The sequence below is a fragment of the Malus domestica genome, chromosome 13, assembly GCF_042453785.1.
Source record: "Malus domestica chromosome 13, GDT2T_hap1".
NCBI classification, from domain to species: Eukaryota; Viridiplantae; Streptophyta; class Magnoliopsida; order Rosales; family Rosaceae; genus Malus; species Malus domestica.
In genome coordinates this window covers 7942031-7961724 of record NC_091673.1, presented here as the reverse complement: position 1 = coordinate 7961724, position 19694 = coordinate 7942031, and the positions used below count along the sequence as shown (strand labels likewise).

General features: G+C 40.3%; 3 protein-coding genes across 3 annotated transcripts; 2 read left to right on the top strand and 1 right to left on the bottom strand.

Annotated features, from left to right (window-relative positions):
* The first annotated feature begins 106 nt into the window (after positions 1-106).
* LOC103452114 (lipoxygenase 6, chloroplastic) lies at positions 107-4227 on the top strand. Its single transcript, NM_001294083.1, is given in 9 exon segments — positions 107-488; positions 1037-1320; positions 1422-1659; positions 1767-2102; positions 2270-2355; positions 2446-2553; positions 2694-2995; positions 3107-3373; positions 3468-4227. Coding segments are annotated over 9 exon segments (2763 nt in total).
* Positions 4228-5312: 1085 nt separating this feature from the next.
* On the top strand, positions 5313-8789 carry LOC103452116 (uncharacterized). The gene is made up of 5 exons (XM_008391605.4): positions 5313-5986; positions 6635-7063; positions 7254-7560; positions 7756-8064; positions 8157-8789. Exons 1-4 carry the CDS (start codon positions 5534-5536, stop codon positions 7896-7898), a joined length of 1332 nt encoding a protein of 443 aa, XP_008389827.3. The 5' UTR covers positions 5313-5533; the 3' UTR covers positions 7899-8064; positions 8157-8789.
* Positions 8682-11383, bottom strand: LOC103452115 (4-coumarate--CoA ligase-like 9). Its single transcript, XM_070810489.1, has 6 exons — positions 10181-11383; positions 9883-10072; positions 9420-9565; positions 9268-9335; positions 9065-9167; positions 8682-8970 (listed from the first exon to the last, which is right to left on the bottom strand). Exons 1-6 carry the CDS (start codon positions 11219-11221, stop codon positions 8857-8859), a joined length of 1662 nt encoding a protein of 553 aa, XP_070666590.1. The 5' UTR covers positions 11222-11383; the 3' UTR covers positions 8682-8856.
* Between the last annotated feature and the right edge of the window lie 8311 nt (positions 11384-19694).

Here is a 19694-nt window from a genome sequence, read left to right as displayed (position 1 = left end):
ACACAAGTACGCCGTCGTTTCACCGGCAATCTGTTTCCTTATATATCATCAGCATCTCACTCTTCCTGTTACTGTAAAGCATTAAACCTTAATCTCAGGGGGAGATATGTATGCGGTGAAACAATCCACCACTGCTTCTCTCAAGTCAGCCGCCGCCGTTGGCCGGCGGGTCACCGGGCCCGGGAACTACATCAGGGTCCGGAAGGCCCACGTTCCCGGATCACGGGTCAATGGGCAGGGATCAGTCAGGGCCGCGATCAGCGGCGGAGACAAGGTGACTGTGACGGCTGCAACGCCATTGCAGAGTAAAGGCGTTGATAAGTTGTCTTCTTCCGGAGGTGGAGAGATCCAGGTGAAGGCGGTGGTGACGATCAGGAAGAAGATGAAGGAGAAGATCACGGAGAAGATTGAGGATCAGTGGGAGTTCTTCATCAATGGGATTGGACAGGGAATTCTCATTCAGCTGGTCAGCGAGCAAGTTGATCCTGGTAATTAGTTGAAGTATTTTCTTAATCATAACTTTTTAAAGATTTTAACTTTATTGCTTTTTTTTTTAATTCACTTTAATTAGTTTAGTATTCTCTTAATTTCAACTAATTAATTATATTATAACTATTTTCTTCCTTTTAATTCACTTTTTCTGTTCTTTAATGGGTAGGGAGTAATTTTGTGTTCTTTTGCCTGTTTAAGGAGTTCTTTTTCGTTGCAGACAAATCACTATTTCGCATTTGTGCATAAACTTTTTTATTTTTGATGATTTTAACGACTTATTTTGCACTTGTGTCAGACTGTGATTTGTAGAATCGAGCAAGACGAAGCACTGTTCCAACTTAAGACCACATTCATAGAGTTATGAATGATCTATAGGGTTTCGTTTATTTTCCTACCATGAATTAATATCTTGTTATCATTGTATGATTTAATTTGTCCAATTTCTGTTTTATTTTTACACTTTTGTAGCGCCAAAAAGTCTGTTTTGGCTTTGTGTTTCCTAATTTGGGGCAGTTTGATTGATCTTTGTTACTTGTTTTCACAGTTACAAATTCAGGAAAGATCGTCCAGTCTGCCGTGAGAGGGTGGCTGCCAAAGCCGGTGCCTTCGGAGTACGCACACATTGTTGAATATGCTGCTGACTTCACTGTCCCATCCGACTTTGGCTGTCCTGGGGCAATTATGGTTACCAATCTTCAGGGCAAAGAGTTCTACTTGTTGGAGATTGTCATTCATGGTTTCGACGGAGGCCCCATTTTCTTCCCTGCCAACACTTGGATCCATTCACGCAAAGATAATCTGGAAAGTAGAATTATCTTCAAAAATCAAGTATGAATCGTTGCTTGTGTATATTTATTTTTCCTGAAGTAAATATTGCATGAATGATCTTGCAAGAGGTATGCTTTACATTATCTTGTTGTTGTAAACAGGCATGTCTGCCTGGACAGACACCACCGGGCCTTAAAGATCTTCGACGTGAAGACTTACTCAGCATTCGGGGTGATGGGAAAGGTAGGAGAAAGGAACATGATAGAATCTATGATTATGATGTTTACAATGATTTGGGAAATCCTGATAAGAGTAAAGATCTGGCTAGGCCGGTCATTGGTGGCGAGGAGAGGCCTTACCCTAGGCGTTGTAGGACCGGCCGGCCTCCAACCAAGACAGGTGTGTATGATGATCTCTCTTTGTATTTATTAGTGAAGTCTAGTTCTCTGTTTACATTCACTCTGTAGTATTGACGTCTAATCGCTGATTTGATGGCATTCAAACAGATCCTCTAACGGAGAGCAGAATTGAAAAGCCCCATCCAGTTTATGTACCTCGGGATGAGGCTTTCGAGGAAATTAAGCAGAATACTTTCTCCACTGGAAGATTGAAAGCTCTGCTTCACAATCTTATACCATCTCTTGCTGCTACATTGTCAAGTACAGACAATCCTTTCGAGTGCTTCTCTGATATAGATGACCTATATAGTGACGGTGTCCTCATGAGAGAGAAAGACGAGGAGAAGAAAGAAGGCAAGAAACTGTTTCTGGGCAGCATGGTGAAAGAGGTTCTTTCCGTTGGAGAAAGATGGTTGAAATACGAAATCCCCGCTGTTATAAAAAGTAAGTGCACTTTTTCTCCTTCTATCCTTATTCTTTTCCCTTGTTTTGTAAGATTTGAAGCTCCTACTACTCCATTAGATTACAATAACTTTGTCGAGACTCTGAGGCATCAGTTTAATTTCGTCTTTAATCTCACTTCTTTCTCCTGCTGTTTAATTTGTGGTTAGTGGATAGATTTGCTTGGTTGCGTGATAATGAATTTGCACGCCAAACTTTAGCTGGGGTCAATCCAGTCAACATTGAGATTTTGAAGGTAATATACAAACAAATCCTTTGTAAACTACTATGTCCTTTCAAATCAAATGCCCATTTGAGAGTCCATAAGTTGGGTTCTATTTCACAGGAATTTCCGATTCTCAGCAAACTAGATCCTGCTGTTTACGGTCCTCCTGAATCTGCTATCACAAGGGAATTGTTAGAGCAAGAAATCAATGGGATGAGTGTAGATAAGGTAATAATGTCTGAATTCCAATTTTCCGATATATGATCTTTAGTTTGAACCAACATGAAGTGTAGAATTTTGCAACTAAGAAAAATGCAAATAGGATTTTATGTGAAGGCACCTCTAACAGTAACATTTTATCATACCAGGCAATTGAGGAGAAGAGACTATTTATACTTGATCACCATGACACGTATATGCCATTTATTGAGAGGATGAACGCCTTGCCTGGGAGAAAAGCTTATGCCTCTAGGACGGTGTTCTTCTATACCCCTGCTGGTATTGTGAGGCCTATAGCTATTGAGCTTTCACTTCCACCAACGGCTTTATCCCCGCAAAATAAACGTGTTTATACTCATGGGCATCATGCTACTACACATTGGATTTGGAAGCTAGCCAAAGCTCATGTTTGCTCAAACGATGCCGGCATCCATCAACTAGTCAATCACTGGTAAAACTGAATTCATTTCAATCTGGATGGTTTACATTGTCAGAGTTTTATCAATTAACAACTATTTTAGACTATGCTGTCAACACTTCTAATTTGTTTGGTAATTATTAGGTTGAGGACTCATGCTTCCGTTGAACCTTATATAATTGCGACTCATAGACAGCTTAGCTCAATGCACCCGATTTACAAGCTACTCCACCCACACATGCGCTACACTTTGGAAATTAACGCACTTGCACGACAAAGCTTAATAAATGGAGGGGGAATAATTGAGGCTTCTTTTAGTCCTGGAAAGTACGCCATGGATGTAAGCTCTGCAGCATACAAGGATATGTGGAGGTTTGACATGGAGGCATTACCAGCTGATCTTCTTCGAAGGTAATGTTTGAACAAGTGAATAGAGGCAGTATGCCGTGTATTATTTCCCAAATTAACGGAGTTATTATTTGACAATTGTGTGAACATTTTCCAGAGGCATGGCTGTGGAAGATCCTTCGGCTCCTTGTGGCGTGAAACTTGTAATTGAGGACTATCCTTACGCTGCAGATGGTCTCCTCGTATGGTCTGCTATAAAAGAATGGGTAGAATCCTATGTGGAACACTACTACTCTGAGCCAAATTCTGTCACATCTGACATTGAGCTCCAAGAGTGGTGGAGTGAGATCAAGAATAAGGGACACGAAGACAAGCGAAACGAGCCCTGGTGGCCTAAACTCAATACCAAAGAGGACTTATCCGGTGTACTAACAACGATAATTTGGGTCGCTTCAGGTCAACACGCAGCCATCAACTTTGGCCAGTACCCTTTTGGTGGTTATGTACCAAACCGCCCGGCCATTATGAGAAAACTCATTCCGCAAGAAGACGACCCTGATTACGAAATGTTTATTTCTAACCCGCAGCAAACTTTCCTTTCTTCCTTGGCAACGAAGCTTCAAGCCACCAAGATAATGGCCGTACAAGATACACTCTCAACTCACTCTCCTGATGAAGAGTACTTGGGTCAGGTGAACCCTCTGGAATCCCATTGGATCAACGATAATGAAGTTATGAAGATGTTCAATAGATTCTCTGATAGACTGAAGGAGATAGAACATACCATTAACCTACGAAACAAAGATAGCCGTCTTAAAAACAGAAGTGGAGCTGGCATTCCGCCATACGAATTGCTGCTTCCCACCTCAGGCCCTGGAGTTACTGGCCGCGGAATCCCCAACAGCATCTCTATCTGATAGCTGTACTCGGATCAATGCTTTGGTATGTTCTCTTTTGTTTCACTCTGTCCGAAGCCCGTATGCTCAAGCGATCGATTAGTATCTCAATCGATATACAGTGTTTATGCAATTTTAGCTTGTTATTAAACTAGTGACTGATCTGTGATCAGTGTAGTATTGTGTATGTGAAAACATCGCACATACTTTAGAATAATGAGCAATCTTTGCTTGGTGCTCAAGTAATTGTATGTACATGAATTCTAAACTAATGCTAGAAGAAAGAAACTGGAATTTATAACTTGGATAATGCAATAAGTCCTTCCTTAACACTTAACCTTGTGCATTCTTTGATAATTGCGTCAATCAATGATACACGTCGTATTTTCAATATACGGTGCACTTACAGTTGATGCAAAGCAAAAACAGAAGTCGTATTTAAGTAGGGCAGAAACTTGAGTGTAACCGGTGATATATTCTCATCAGTATAACACAATATATACACCGATATGATACGTACGAATCTCCCATTTAAAAAGGGTGTAAAGCAGACAAACCTGGTAGCCTTTGTACTAGATCAAATCCTTTTCCGATCAACGAAAGCAGAAAACCTTCATTGTAACCATCCTACCGAGTCTATTTGTATTGTGGCATTTGCTCATTCCTCATCAAGTGAAATCGAAAATAAATGTCTCTTCCTGATCAATTGACTTAATCAATTGACTTAACGAACGTTTGTGGCATTGAATCTGATGAACTTACTTAACCGACATCTGCAACACCGTGTCTTAAAATGGCAACCGAATGCCACTCTCACAGTTGATTTCGTACATTTTCGCCAACATATGACATCAGCTTTCCAGTAGATCCTTCCACTTGGGTTTCCTCCAGGCCAACCGTAGCAAATACTGGGGCCCACTGTCAGCAAATACTGGGGCCCGTTGTCTCCGTCATCCATTACACAACCCCCAGAAAACGACAACTACCTATAATGATCCAACGGCTGGAACTCATTAACGAGTTTACGATTCAAAGCTGCACCAAACAATTTCTTTTTGTTCACGTTTGCTATATTTAAAAATAAAATATTACCGGCTTTTCTGGTCGATTAGCAGATGCTTCCTGAACAAAAATTTACCAAATAAGAATAAAAGTGACTTAAGATTGATGTCCTGGGTTTGATCAGATTCTCAGTAACTAAGTTCCTAATCCAAAAAAGCTTCCAACTTTCCTACTTTTACCACCTTAATCTCGATTGGGTAGTCACCATTTTAGCTCCAAAGTCCACACCCATCAAAATCTCAGCTTTAAGCTCCCTAACCCATCCATGGCGGACCCTCATATAAAAACAGATGAGCCACCTTCCCAGCTTACCCTTCTTCTCGATTCAAATCACAACAACCGCCACCAAGCACCAGAAGGAGAATACAAAGACACCCAATTGGACCAAACCCTCCAACGGCTAGAAACGTTTCTCACTCTATTGGGCTTCGATCAATCCTCTTGGTTCAGCCTTGCGCTGTCCTGGACTGCTCTGGCTTTTCTCGGTGTGGTGCTTCCGGTGGTCGTGCTCGAGATGTTCAACTGCTCGGACTGCGAGAAGTATCAGGTAAAAGGGTTCGAGCTCGTTATCGTGGGCTCGCAGGCGGTTCTGGCGGCGGTCTCTTTGCTCTGCATCTCTCATTGTCTTCGCAAGTATGGCATTCGGAGGTTCCTCTTTGTCGATCGCTATAGTGGCCGTATGGTTCGGTTTCGAAACGATTACATCAGGCAGATTAAGGTATGATTATAGTTTGAAATGGTTTTACTTGCGAAGACCTTAAATATTGGAAGAACTTAAATATTAGGTTTATCATATATCGATTTCAAATTTGATGATATGAGGATTTTCATAGTTGCGAAAATTCTCCGGTGTATGGCATGCATCGATGAAAGAAAGGTTAGATGTGCGGCCAAGAATCCAAACAGCCAAAGATCCCGGCGTTACTAACTTACTATTGACTGATGCATACTAGAAAATCCTAGTAGTTGTGTGAACGAGTTAATCCAAATTTATGTCTTGAATGCGAGTTAAAGGTGTCCCCTTTGGTCTGATTTTAAATTCGTGATTATAAATATTATCTATTCAAATCTGTCATGCGTCTGTCTACTAACCAGTAGGATTAGATGGTATGCACATAAAGTGCTTACCAAATTCAGCATGTTTTGTTTCCACTTCAGACCTGCAGGTGAAAACATAATCGAAATCTTCCATCTTTGCATTTGTTTACCAATATTGATAGGCATAGCACACACTAGCTGCAGCCAGCAAATATCGGGAAGACTTAACCGTGTTATCTGTTTATTTTAACTTGTATAGACAATTTTGGCCTGAAGTTTCCAGTGCTTATTGTGCTTAGAACTTTCCTTGGGTATCATATCTTAACAGGGTTCTTTACGCCTGCTCATTTGGTGGGCGCTGCCGTGTTTCCTTTTGAAGACTCTGCGTGAGGTCATCCGCATGATATATGTCCATCAGTCATGGTGGCTGTCATTTGCTGTATTACTAGCTTTGGTTCTGTCATGGGCTTATGTGAGTACAATCACTCTAACAGCCAGCATTTTATTTCACTTGATCTGCAACTTGCAAGTTATCCACTTCGATGATTATGGAAGGCTCTTGGAAAGGGATTCTAATGTGTTGCTATTTATGGAGGAGCATATTCGTCTGCGGTATCATCTTCATAAAATAAGCCACAGGTTCCGGATCTTCCTTCTTCTGCAGTTTATAATCGTCACCACGAGCCAGTTTGTGACTCTATTTGAGATCACAATATACAGTGGAAAAATCACTGTCATAAATGGCGGCGATTTTGCAGTAAGTTCAATGATTTTTGTGAATCTAATTCTCCGTTGATTAACTTCTCACTCTTATAGGATTCGATTCAAAACCATAATGGATTCCCCCATTTAACACTGGACCTCTCTGAAAACTCTCTAATCATCATTGATTGCAGACTAAATTTAATGCATTAAATTTCCTTCCTCCTTTTCCATCAAATTTTCAGGTCTCCACAATTGTTCAGGTTGTCGGCATTATTCTTTCCTTGCACGCAGCTACTAAAATTTCTGGTAGAGCCCAAGGTATAGCGACAGTTGCCAGTAGATGGCATGCGTTAATGACATGCAGTTCTAATGATTCACCGCATAACAGAAGTTCAGACAGTTTGGTGAACTTTGAGGCTGCCAACAGATTGAGCTCACTGCATTCAAGTTACTCTGAGAGTGATTTGGAGTCGGCGGATTATGTTCATGTGCCTACAAATTCCCAGCTGGCTTCACATATGGCTTCATACCACAAGAGACAAGCTTTTGGTATGCATCAGCTTATGCTGTTTCAGTTCTTCCCGTTTGTATCAAACCTTAAATTTCAAGCATTCTGTTTACCATTTTTGTGTTTGAAAAGAAGGCGCTTTGGTCGACATTTATGGTTTTCGTTTGTTCATTTCCATGGTTCAGTTTGACTGGTTGTTGATTGTGGCTCATACTCTATCCCTTTCTGCAATGCAGTGTTATACTTGCAAACCAATCATGGGGGCATAACAATTTTCGGATGGATGGTTGATAGAGGCCTCCTCACCACGATATTTTTCATCGAACTGTCTTTGATTACCTTTGTTCTTGGACAGACAATAGTTTTTTCGGCTGCTTGATGCATTGATCCATCCTGGCTTGCACCTTCATCGCTTCGACCGTTTGCTTGGTTTTGTGAAGTGTACAAGAGTATGTGGAGGGGGGATAGTTTAGGCTTCTTTGGGTCCGGATAAGTACGCCATGTAGGTCAACTCTCGAGGCATTACGAGCTGATCTTATACAAAGGTAAGGTTTTAACGGTGCATAGTCAGTGCAGCTGTGTCATTATTTCCAGAATTAATTGACTAGTTATTTGACACTTGTATTAACATTTTCAGAGGCATGGCTGTGGAAGTTCCTTTGATTCCTAGTGTAATTGAGGACCATCCATACGCTGTGGATGGTCGCTATAAAAGATGGGTAGAATCATACGCGGAACACTACTACTCTGAGTAATTCTGTAGCATCCGAGATTGAGCTCCAAGAGTGATGGAGTGAGATCATGAATAAGGGTTATGGCTGTTCAAGATACTCTCTCAACTCCCTCCCCTCATGCATAGTGAAATTTGGAAGTCCTTCAACAGATTCTCTGCTAGAGTAAAGAAGATACGGAAGACCATTGACCTAAGAAACAACGATAGCCGTCTTAAAAATAGAAGCGGAGCTGGCATTCCTCCATACGGTTGCTGCAGCCGTCGTCAGCCCCCCGGCTAACTTGGCATTGCAGTCTCCAGCAGCATTTATATTTGATGACTGTAGAGTTTAGCCGAATACGAATCAATGCTTTGGTATGTTCTCTTTTGTTTCACCATCTGAAAAGCTCGTACGCATGAGCTCATTAGTGTCTTAATCGATAAACAACATTTGTGCAATCTTGGTTTGTTTATTGAACAAGTAACGAAAAATCTGTAATAATTTGAAAAACATCGCACATACTTTGGCGTAATGAACAATCTTTGCTTGTTGCCAAAGCGATTAATCGTATTTACATTTGAGAGCTTGAAATCTAAACCAACACCAGAAGAAAGAAAGTGGAATTTATAACCTGGACGGTGCAAGTTTGATTAATTCCTTCCTCAACACTTTACCCTGTGCATTCTTTGGTATTGCCATGGTGAATGTTACGCGTCGTATCTTCTTATATGGCGCAACCTACAGTTGATGCAGTAGGGTAAAACTAAAATTGGTAAAACTGTAAAACTTCGTTTTTATGGTAGTTAGATGATGAAAATAGTCTGAGGTTTACCTGTTTGGCAATAAAATCCTTGATCTGTGATTCATCAATGGCACTTCCAAGGCACCTCACCACAAACGCCATCGGAACTTGACCTGCTTCCTCATCTGGGTACCTGTCAATCATTTTCCACCCACCCAAACACAAACTCGATGAGATGTTGACACGTGAAGCTTGAACTCAATCACTTTCAAACGACGGAGTAAGTTACTTACGGAATCACAGCTGCATCGACAATATCTGGGTGGGAGTGAAGCAGATCCTCCAACTCTGCCGGGGCAACCTGATGCAAACATAAGCAATCCCATTGAAGCGAAGAAGAAAACGAAAGTGTTTGGTTAAAGGGTGAGGTGCAGAGGTGGCAAACCTGGTAGCCTTTGTACTTGATCAATTCCTTGAGCCGATCGACGAAAAATAGAAAACCTTGGTTGTCAATGTAGCAAATGTCTCCGGTTTTTAACCATCCTTCCGAGTCCAAAATTGCGGCAGTTGCTGCTTCATCACCAACGTAACCTGCACTTATGAGCACCACCACCACCACCAATCAAAGCATGAACTAGTACTCTATTATCCAACTCCCCATTCTATTTGTAATTCACCGTCAATTGTCTCTTTCAACATTTATTTTGATAAGATTTCCGCATAAGCTAATGAGGGTAAGCCTTGGCGCAACGGAGAGGTTGCTCCTTTGTGAGCGAAATGTCACAAGTTCGAATCGTAATAAACAAACTCCTTGCAAAGCAAGGTAAAAGGCTACGACGTTTTCCCGTCGGGTGATTCAGAATGAACGTCGTGTCCAAATAAAATACATGCGTGAATATCAACGTTACCTTTCATAATGTTGGGTCCTCTGACCCAAAGTTCCCCATGCATCAAAGGAGGCAGCGCAGTGCCACTCTCAGGATCCACAATCTTGGCCTCAAGATCTGACATCAGCTTTCCATTGGCTCCTTCAACCCCAGTTTCTTCCGGACCCACCGCGGCAAACACTCGGGCCGTCGTCTCCGTCATCCCGTATGCCTGCACAGCCCGCCAGATGGCTAAAAACATTAAACGTCGTCGTTAAATCCTTAAGCTCATCGAAAACATACACATCAGTCACTGACAACACACACACTCTAACCTTACCTGAGAGACTTGTACGTTGGGCAGCCGTTCCCTCAGTTTCTCGATCACGCTCTTAGCCAGCGGAGCGCCGCCGCAGGCGATCACTTGCAGCGAACTCAAATCGTAGCCGCCCATCTCGTTTCCATCCCCATACTTCGTCAACGCCACGGCCACCGGTGGGGCCCAGGCCACGTGGGTGATTCCGAACCGCTCGATGGATCCTAACATCGCCTTCATATCGAACCTCGCCATCCACACCAGCGTGTCCCCCGTCGCCAAAGCCCTCAGGCAGTACGCGATCCCGTACACGTGGAAAAACGGTGCCGTACAGAGACACACAGCGTGTGGAGCCGACGCGTTTCGAGCCGCGCTGCTGGCCAAATTGGATATCCAGTTCCTGTGAGTCAACTCCACGCCTTTGACCCTCCCGGTCGTCCCCGACGAGTAGAGAATCGTGGCTGTGTCCGATTGGCTCACGCTAATTTGGCTCCACTTGGTCGAACTCGGACACTTCAGCATCATGGACTCGAACTCGGACGAGTCGAGGAGGACGGTCCCGAGGCGGAGGGAGTTGGGGATTTTGTGAGCGGTGTCGGAGGTGGCGAATGCGACGGCGGGGTTGCAGAGACTGATTTGACGGGAAATTTCGGGATTGGAGCTGGCGGGGTTGGAAGGAGAGACGATGACCCCGAGGTAGAGGAGAGAGAGGTGGAGGATGGGGAGGTTGAGGGAGTTGGGGGAGAGAACGAAAGCGCATTGGCCGTGGGAGAGACCGAGCTGAGATTGGAGCGAGGCGGCGAGGTTTTGGACGCGAAGAATGAACTCGGGGTAGAGAATTTGGTGGCCGGTGGTGGCGTGGACTAGGGCGGGAGTAGAAGGCGGGGGAGGGGACTGGTGGAGGCGGGAAAGGATGTAGTGGGTGAGGGAAAGAGGCGTGGTTTGAAGAGGGAGTTGGGATTTGGGTCTGAGGCTGTGGAAAGTTTTGGTCTTTGAGCAAAACCCGCTCTTTGGATCGATGCTGCCGCCACCGTCGCCGCAGCTGCTCTTCTGTTCAGTGGCCATTTTTGTATCAGTCGTTTGAGGTTGAGGTTTCTGGATTTGAATTGGAAATGGAGGTATTAAACTTGGGTTTGGATTACTAAGTAGTAAGTAGTTAATTGCGTTTGTAAATTGTCCAATAACGCGTCACGTTTTATCTTTTACCGGCCTTTCCGCATCCGCTCATGCAAGAGCCATTTTTTCATCACGAGTGCTACCGTTTTAATTAATGATGTGTTATTTTCCTTGTTTTCTTATTTTTTAAGTGATTCGCACGTACTCACTCAAAAAAACAAAAAAACAAAAAAAAAGTGATTCACACGTACAGAAAGATACTACTTAAAGATGTGTTGTTTGTTTTAGTCATTTCTTTATTTCTTAAGTGATTATTCAATGACAAATCCAAGGGATCGTAATAAATTGGATAAATTACAAAAAACTATCTCAACTATTGGGTCGTTAACAATTTCATACATCATCTTTAAAAAGTTTCAATGTCATACATTTGTTTACGAATTTGTTGCATTGTTCTACCTTCGTTACGTTGTCTGTCAATTCCTTTTATGCTGGGTCCCACCCTCTCCACATATGAACTTCCACGTTGGCATCTGATACACGTGGATCATCTAAAAGGATGACACTTGTATATCATAAAAAATTTAAAATTAAAAAAAAAATTTAAATCAAAATTTTTAAAAAAACTTCCCTCGTGAATCATGCAATTCGAATTGAAGCGTAAAGCCCTAACCGTGCGATTCCCTTCCATTTCTTTCGTTCCAGTTCCCAAATCAAAGAACCCTAACCCTAATTTCATATCACCCACCCCAAATCGCGATCAATAGTTCATTGAGCGAAAACCCTTAGTTCGTGTTGTTGTCGCCTACCTTCCTTTTGTTCGTTTTTGTTGAAAACCATAAGTTCTTCTGGTTTTCAAAAGATTTGATAGTATTTCGAAGGATTTGAAATGGGCTGGAATGTGCGCAAGGATCCCAAGCAAACGACGCCTACCTACTGTAAGTACAAATTTCAGTTCATTTTGTGCTTTGTTGCATCCCCTTTTTCTAGGTTTGTTTATTCGAAAATCTTTGTTGGTGATTTGTGGGTTTCATTGATTGTTTAATCGAAATGCTTATGGATATGTTGTAGAATGAGGGTCATGTGGCTCATTTGTTTATTGTTGTCGAGAAAAAGATTGTTTGGGTGCTGGTGGTCCAGGGGTCCGGTGGGTGCTTCATGTATTTTTGTCGGGGCCTCGGGGAAAAGGTAGTTTGGGTGGTGGTGGTCCTGGGGGTCCTTTGTATAATTGTTCAACAAAAGTTGAAATTTGGGTGCTTTCTTTTGTTTTTTTTATTCAAATGTTGGATAATGGAAGGTCCTTTAGGTGTTTTGTTTGTTGGAGATTGGTGGGTCGTTTTCAAATTTATTCAAAATGCTAACTGATTTGTTGGATAATGGGGTCCTTTTGGGTCCTTTTGTGCTTTTATCTGTGATGTGCTTTGTGCTTTGCTTTGTTGTTGGTTGTTGAATTGCAATTGTTTACATTTGGGGTGGGTGTGGTCCTAAGGTTTGTTGCCTGCACTAACTAAGGTCATTTTGGTGTTTTTTTGTTGGTGAAGAAGATGTAGTGTTTTCTGTGTTTAGGGTTTAAGGTTTAGGGTTTACAGCTTAGGGGTTAGGGCTTAGGGGTTAGGGGTAAGGCCTTAAGGGATAGAGGTTTAGGGCTTAGGCCTTAGGGCTTGGGGGTTACGGGTTAGGCCTAAGGGCTTAGAGGTTAAGCTTTAGGGCTTGAGGGTTAGGGGTTAGGCCTTAAGGCTTAGGGGTTAGGCCTTAAGGCTTAGGGGTTGGGGTTAGGCCTTAGGTAGGGCTTAGGGCTTGGGGGTTAGGACTTAGGCCTTAAGGGTTAGAGGTTAGGCCTTAGGGCTTTGGGGTTAGGCCTTAGGGCTTAGGGGTTAGGGGTTAGGCCTTAAGGCTTCGGGGTTAGGGGTTAGGCTTTAGGACTTGGGTGTTAGGGGTTTGGCTTTAAGGCTTAGGGCATTTCTCTGTGATGTGCATTGTGCTTTGCTTTGTCTACATTTATGGTGGGTTGTGGTCTTAGGGTTTTAACTGTTTTTTTTTTTTTTTTTTGTGAATTTCAGGTTATCCAAAACTATTTTTGATTCGTTTGCACCATGGTGGGGAGCTCGGTCATGAATACTACTGTGGGGGGAAAGTTGCATATATAGATTATTGCGACAAGGATTTAATGTCACTCCCTGTGATAAATGATATGGTGGAAGCTATAGGATATAATGAGATGTTCATGAACTATTACTACAAGATTCCCAACATGGACTTTAGTAATGGTTTGAAGCCCATTCAGAGTGATGCCGATGTACAAAAGATGTGTAACTTTGTTCCAAAGGCTCGAGTGTTAAACATGTACATTGAAGAATTGTTTGCATAAGAAGCCTTTACCAAGGAACAACAATTTATGGAGTATACGAAGTGCACCGGTCCAAACATAGTGATTATTGAGGAATTAAGTGAGGAGGAAGGGGATATTATGGCAATAACTTGTAAACCAAGAAAAAAAAGGGTTGCTAGCTATTGAAGGACCCTCAGATAATAAAGGGGTGTCTATTGAAGAAGAGGTGACTGTTATGTGCTCGGATGAAGGTTTTCACCAAGAAGAGTAGCTGGTACAAGTGTGGCTAAGGAAGAAGATGTACAAGTTGCTCGAGAAGGAGGTTTACAAGATGTACAAGTTGATGAACAAGGTTTACAAGTTGGTGAAGAAGGTGAAGATGAACACGGTGATACCTTCTTTGATGTACCTATCGATTTTGAAGGAGACCAAGAAGAAAGTGAAGAAGAAGATCCTGAAGAAGACAGTGACTTTGTAGAGAGTGATGAAGATACCCCAAATTTTGCTAAGTATGATGTGATTCAAAAAAATGAGGTGCAAAGAGCAGGAAGGCAATCTCAGAAAAGGAAAAAAAGGCAAACTGAGGAAAGCAATGAAGGAGAAGAAGAGTAAGTAAATGAAAGAGAAGGGGAGAGACAAGAAGGGGAAGGACAATAAGAGGTTGAAGAAGCTGGAGATGGGGATGTGAATCTGGTTCATGAACCAGATTATAATTATGATGATCTGGAAAGTGTACACTCTGAAGGTGAGGAAGAAGGCCAAAAAAGAAAGCATTATCCAGAGTTTAATGAGAAAATGGAAATGAAGAATCCACAGCTTACTCTAGGGCTTATTTTCAGAGACAATGTGCAATTCAAGAGAGCTGTCATGATGTATTCCTTAGTGAAAGGATATGGGGAAATTCATTTATATAGGAATGAGAAGTTGAAGATTACTGCCAAGGGTGCAAAGGACTGCCCTTGGATGTGTGTTGTTGGCAAGATGCATGGATCAAGCAGCATCCAAATCAAGACAGTCCTTAATCACCACACTTGTGGGAGGACTTGGGCAAATAAGAACATGACTGTTTTTTTACTCACAGATTTGTACTTGGATCGGATAAAGCTCAATCCCATATGGCCTGTCAAATCTTTTTTATCAACTGTGGAATACGAGTGGAATCATGGGTATACAAAGATGAAGGTTTATAGGGCATTAAATAAAGCTTTCAAGATTATTGAAGGGAAACATGCAGAGCAATATACAAAATTGTGGGATTTTGCTGATGAAGTAAGAAGGATTAACCCTAGAAGTACTGTGAAGTTGAAGTTGGATGGGGAAAGGTTTCAGAGGATATATGTTTGGTTGGGGGCATGCAAAGAAGGCTTTAAGGCAGGATGTAGACTTTTGATAGGTTTATATGGGTGCCACTTAAAGGTTTTACATAGAGGGCAGTTGCTATGTGTTGTTGGCATGATCCAAATGATGAGACATGGGTTATTGCTTATGAAGTGGTGGAAATGGAAAAAATGCAGCTTGGGTTTGGTTCTTACAACTTTTAGCTAATGATGTGGGTATAGAAAACCAAAATGGGTGGACATTCTTACAACTGTTAACTGATGATGTGGGTATAGAAAACCAAAATGGGTGGACATTTATCAATGACAAGCAAAATGGGCTAATTCTAGCATTTCAAAAGGTCATCCCCAGATGCCACCACATATTCTGTGTGAGGCATTTGTACACAAACTGTAAGAATTTGTTCAAAGGGAAAACTTTAAAAGATGCTCTATGGGCAGTTGCCAAAACAACAATGGTTCCACACTTCAAAAAGGCAATGGATGAGGTTAAGAAGCTAAATGAGAAGGCCTACAATCAGCTAGTGAAAAAGCCTGCAACTCAATGAAGCAAGTCCCACTTTGAAACTTATCCAAAGTGTGACATGTTGCTCAATAATTTGTGTGAATCATTCAATGCAGTCATACTAGTGCCAAGGCAAAACCCTATGTTGATGAAGAGAATTCAAATAAGGTGAGGTATAATGATGAAGCAAGTAGGAGATTTCTGCCCTAAGATTAGGAAGAAGTTGGAGGAAGCCAAACTTTTAAGTGGCAGGTGCACTGCATAATGGTCATGAGGGACCAAATTTCAAGTGGATGCTATAGGTGAGGAACAATATGTGGTGGACTTGGTTAAGAAGACATGCTCTTGTATGAAGTATGACTTGACGGGAATACCTTGCAACCATGCAATATCTATCATCCATTTCAAGAGAGAAAAACCTGAGAATTATGTGGATGCATACTATTCAAAGGCACGGTACTTGGAAGTTTATTGTTACTTAATAATGCCAATGAATGGTATGTCATTGTAGGAGGATACTGAAAACCCACCAATCTTGCCTCCATTATATACAAGGCAACTTGGAAGACCAAGGAAGAAAAGAAACAAAGAAGCTGCTAATTTGGAGAAAGATGGTGAACAAACTCCCACCAACCCACCAAATAATCCTGAAGGTCCTCCTAAGCCATTTAAGCTAGGAAAGAAAGGGCAAGGTGCTTTGAAGTGTACTATATGCAAGCAAGAAGGACATAATTCACAGACCCATCATTGACATTTTCCTCTAAGGGACAAACAAGTAACATTTTGTACTTTCTTTAATCTTTTAATCCTTTAATCCTTAATCCTTTAATCCTTTAATGAATGATTTTATACTTTCTTATAGGCATCCACATCAGCCCAAGAGAGAGCATCATCATCAGCCGAAGCTGCACCTAAAAAGAGAACAAGGAAATCTAAGGTACAAAACCTAATCCTCTTCTTTGAAGTTTACAACAACAAGTTTAGTTTAGAACCTTACTTTGCATTTAACCTTTTTGTAATGAACATTGAAATTAGGCATCGCAATCAAGGGATGATTCATCTGCAAATCCTGAAGCTCATTCACCGAGAGCCACCAAGCAGAGAAAGACAAGGCAAACCAAGACCTAAAGATGCCAGAAATTGTAACAAATTACTGTTTTCACTTCATGTTTTATGTGCAGTAGGAACTAAAATTATGGTACATGGGTTCTAGAATTAGACATCACAAACATTGAATTTCTTTTGGTTTTTTGAACTGATTTGTATCCCTGAAAATGCATTGTTTTGCACTGCTTTGATAGATGGATTTCAGTATGTTTTTTGGATCAGTGCACTGTGCATTTTGGGATATTTAAGGATGTCTAATGCATATCTTTGTAAATGTTAGATGGCTCAATGATGCTATATGAGTTACAGTTCATCTTTTGGTCTTTGCAAATGTTTTGTTTCAAGTGGACTTTGTGTTCATTTTTGGTTATATCATGTGTTTATGTACAATTTCCATTTGGTTTGGTTTTTTTAGGTTGTATTATCTTCCAAAATTGGACCCCTTAAAAAAAAAAAATATTTTTTTTGCTGACGTGGACGATTTTTGGCGGGAAATAATTATGTTGACAAAGAAATTCTAGTTTTTTTTTACATGAAAATTAATTTGGCAGGAAATCTACATGGCAGACCACGTGGAAGTTCATATGTGGAAATGGTGGGACGTGGCGTATGCCACGTCATCATATAACTGACCAATTGACAGCCAATGTAACGGAGGTAGCACATTGCAACAAATTCGAAGATAAGATATGACATTAAAACTTTTAAATATGAGGTATGAAACTGTTAATGACCGAATAGTTGAGGTAGTTATGTATAATTTACCCTAATAAATTTCAAGTGTGGGTGTTTTTTTGGTGATTGGAAATTATCATTATTGAGATGGGAGCATATATTGTCGAGAACAGAGAATTCCACATTAATTCTTTTTTCTTTTATATTTTTTTCCAAAACTTGTGAATGGTATTATTTTACGATTTTGACCATATTTTTATTGAATGTTGTTCATTGTTTCCATTTTAAATCGCACAATTATCACTTAGTATTACAGTGTAGTGGTATTCCTCTTTACTGGTAAGTAAAAGATTTTAGGTTCGATTCTCGTCAATGCGATTTTGAACCCACTTATGAGGCTTAGCCCAATATCTCACCCCTTAATATAGTTAATATCGTTTGTTCAAAAAAAAATCATAAAATTAGACATGTTATTAACGTGGGCTTATATGTCAATGGTGTCAGGTCTGCCGTTCAGTTAAAATTTGTAGGAGTATTTTAGGAATATTGAAAGCTTCCCCAAATTGGTGTGCTTCCCTTATATACATATGAGTATATTGTAGTAACAGTCTCTCAATTTTAACTCAACTGGAGTAATGATCCCTCAGCTTTGACCCAACTGTAACAATGATCATTTCAATATGACTCATTTTGACAGAATTCTGATGAAGTTAATGAAAATGACTATAACTACAGGTTTTGATGAATCAATGGACCATTACTCTAATTGGATTAAATTTAAGGAACCGTTGCTATAATTTTCTATATATAAATGTAGTTATTTTAGTTAATTTCTTTTGTGTACAGTGCCAAGTGACGACTTCTTGTTTATAAATATAAATGGGGTTGGGTTTAGGGACTAAAGACGAGCTCTAAGAACAAAACAGATGAGGACCTGATATACCACCAAATGTACAAGTCCATATCGATCTCCAGACCAAATATATAAAAGTCCATCAATATTGTCAAACCAATTCTTTCTTTATCGGAAATTAGAATTTATATAGTACATGAAAAAATGTTAAATTAAGAGCTAGTTGACATATAAAATCAACTATATGACAGACTAAACTTAGTTTCGTTACCAAATGTGTGTCATTTTCCACCAAATAAAAAAGAAAGGAAAACTAATTAAAAAAACTTGAAAACTTTGAGTTTTAATGATAATGACAAAATAAATAGCAAAATGAATAGTACCAGGATTGACTTTTTAGTGTAAAAATGTGGTTTTTCGTTAAAGTGAACAGTACCAGGTACTTTTCGTTAAAATTCCCATAAAAGAATTGATGTGGAATATATAGTTGAGTGGATTGAAAATTATCTTAATTGACGTAACAATAGGAAAATTTAAGCATTTTAAATTTGAGCTTCAAGCTCTGGGCTCAATCTCCGTTATTCTCAACTTGAGATCGTGAGGCACCTGTGATACATATAATATTTTGCGGTATTGTTTGTGTAAAGCGGTCTCAACTTACGACTATGGAAATTATGGGCTAGGCTCTCTTTGGCGGGTTTTAATGCTCCACGAGAACACAAGTGGTACATCACGTGTTTTAATAGGAGTAGTGAGAAATTTTATTTTTTAAGTTATTAACTTTTTAGTATACATATCCCACTATTTGTATAATGACACGTGGTGTACTACCCCGTGTACCGATCACATTGAAAAATATCTCATTTTTCACTGAGCAAATTAGAAATCAAACTTATTGCTTCAATGTGACCTATGAACTTTTTTTTTGGTCAATATGTGACCTATGAACTTCATTACATCAAATTCTCTTGTTATATTTGAAAATTATGTTTTTTATGCTAGAGATGCTAAGAGAGCAATATTGAGAATCAAACTTATTGTTTTGATGAGACGTACGAGCTTTTCATCTTAAATTCTATTGTTAAAATTTTGTTATTTTGAATTATGTTTTCAATTAGAATTGCTAGCAATGCTAATACTTGATGTAGGTATTAAATTGAGGTATTTTTGTCAAATCAAGCCCTCTTCTGCACCGGTGGTTTCTTAAATTTAACGAAGATTTTTTAGAAAATAACCAAAATGATTGACGATGGACAAATTCAGGAACTACTTCTATTGATTAATTCTTAAAAACCAAAATAAAGAGTTATGGAGACCATTTTGATTAAAAATCATAATTTTTTAATAATTTAATACTTCCACTCTTTAAAGTTATCGTTTAATTTCCTTCAATTATCACGCTATATCGCTACCTCAAAAACAGACATCATAAATTAGTGCATTGAATCATATCCTTCCACGAAAACTCTTTCCCTATTTAACTATACCAAAATCATCACCATCTCAATCGAATCATCTGCCACCAACAATGCTCCAGCCCACTTGAATCAAACCACTCCAGTCTCCACCCCCTTAACCCTCTTTCCAATCACCGATCCCCCACCAATTAATTAACC

Excerpts from the sequence above, each read along its gene's own strand:
- LOC103452116 (XM_008391605.4), top strand. The coding sequence starts at position 5,534 with ATGGCGGACCCTCATATAAAAACAGATGAGCCACCTTCCCAGCTTACC. Across the intron at positions 5,987-6,634 it reads ATTACATCAGGCAGATTAAG|GGTTCTTTACGCCTGCTCAT; the intron begins GTATGATTATAG and ends ATATCTTAACAG. Across the intron at positions 7,064-7,253 it reads TAAATGGCGGCGATTTTGCA|GTCTCCACAATTGTTCAGGT; the intron begins GTAAGTTCAATG and ends TCAAATTTTCAG.
- LOC103452115 (XM_070810489.1), bottom strand. The coding sequence starts at position 11,221 with ATGGCCACTGAACAGAAGAGCAGCTGCGGCGACGGTGGCGGCAGCATC. Across the intron at positions 9,168-9,267 it reads GTCGATGCAGCTGTGATTCC|GTACCCAGATGAGGAAGCAG; the intron begins GTAAGTAACTTA and ends AATGATTGACAG. Across the intron at positions 8,971-9,064 it reads AGGATTTTATTGCCAAACAG|GTTGCGCCATATAAGAAGAT; the intron begins GTAAACCTCAGA and ends CATCAACTGTAG.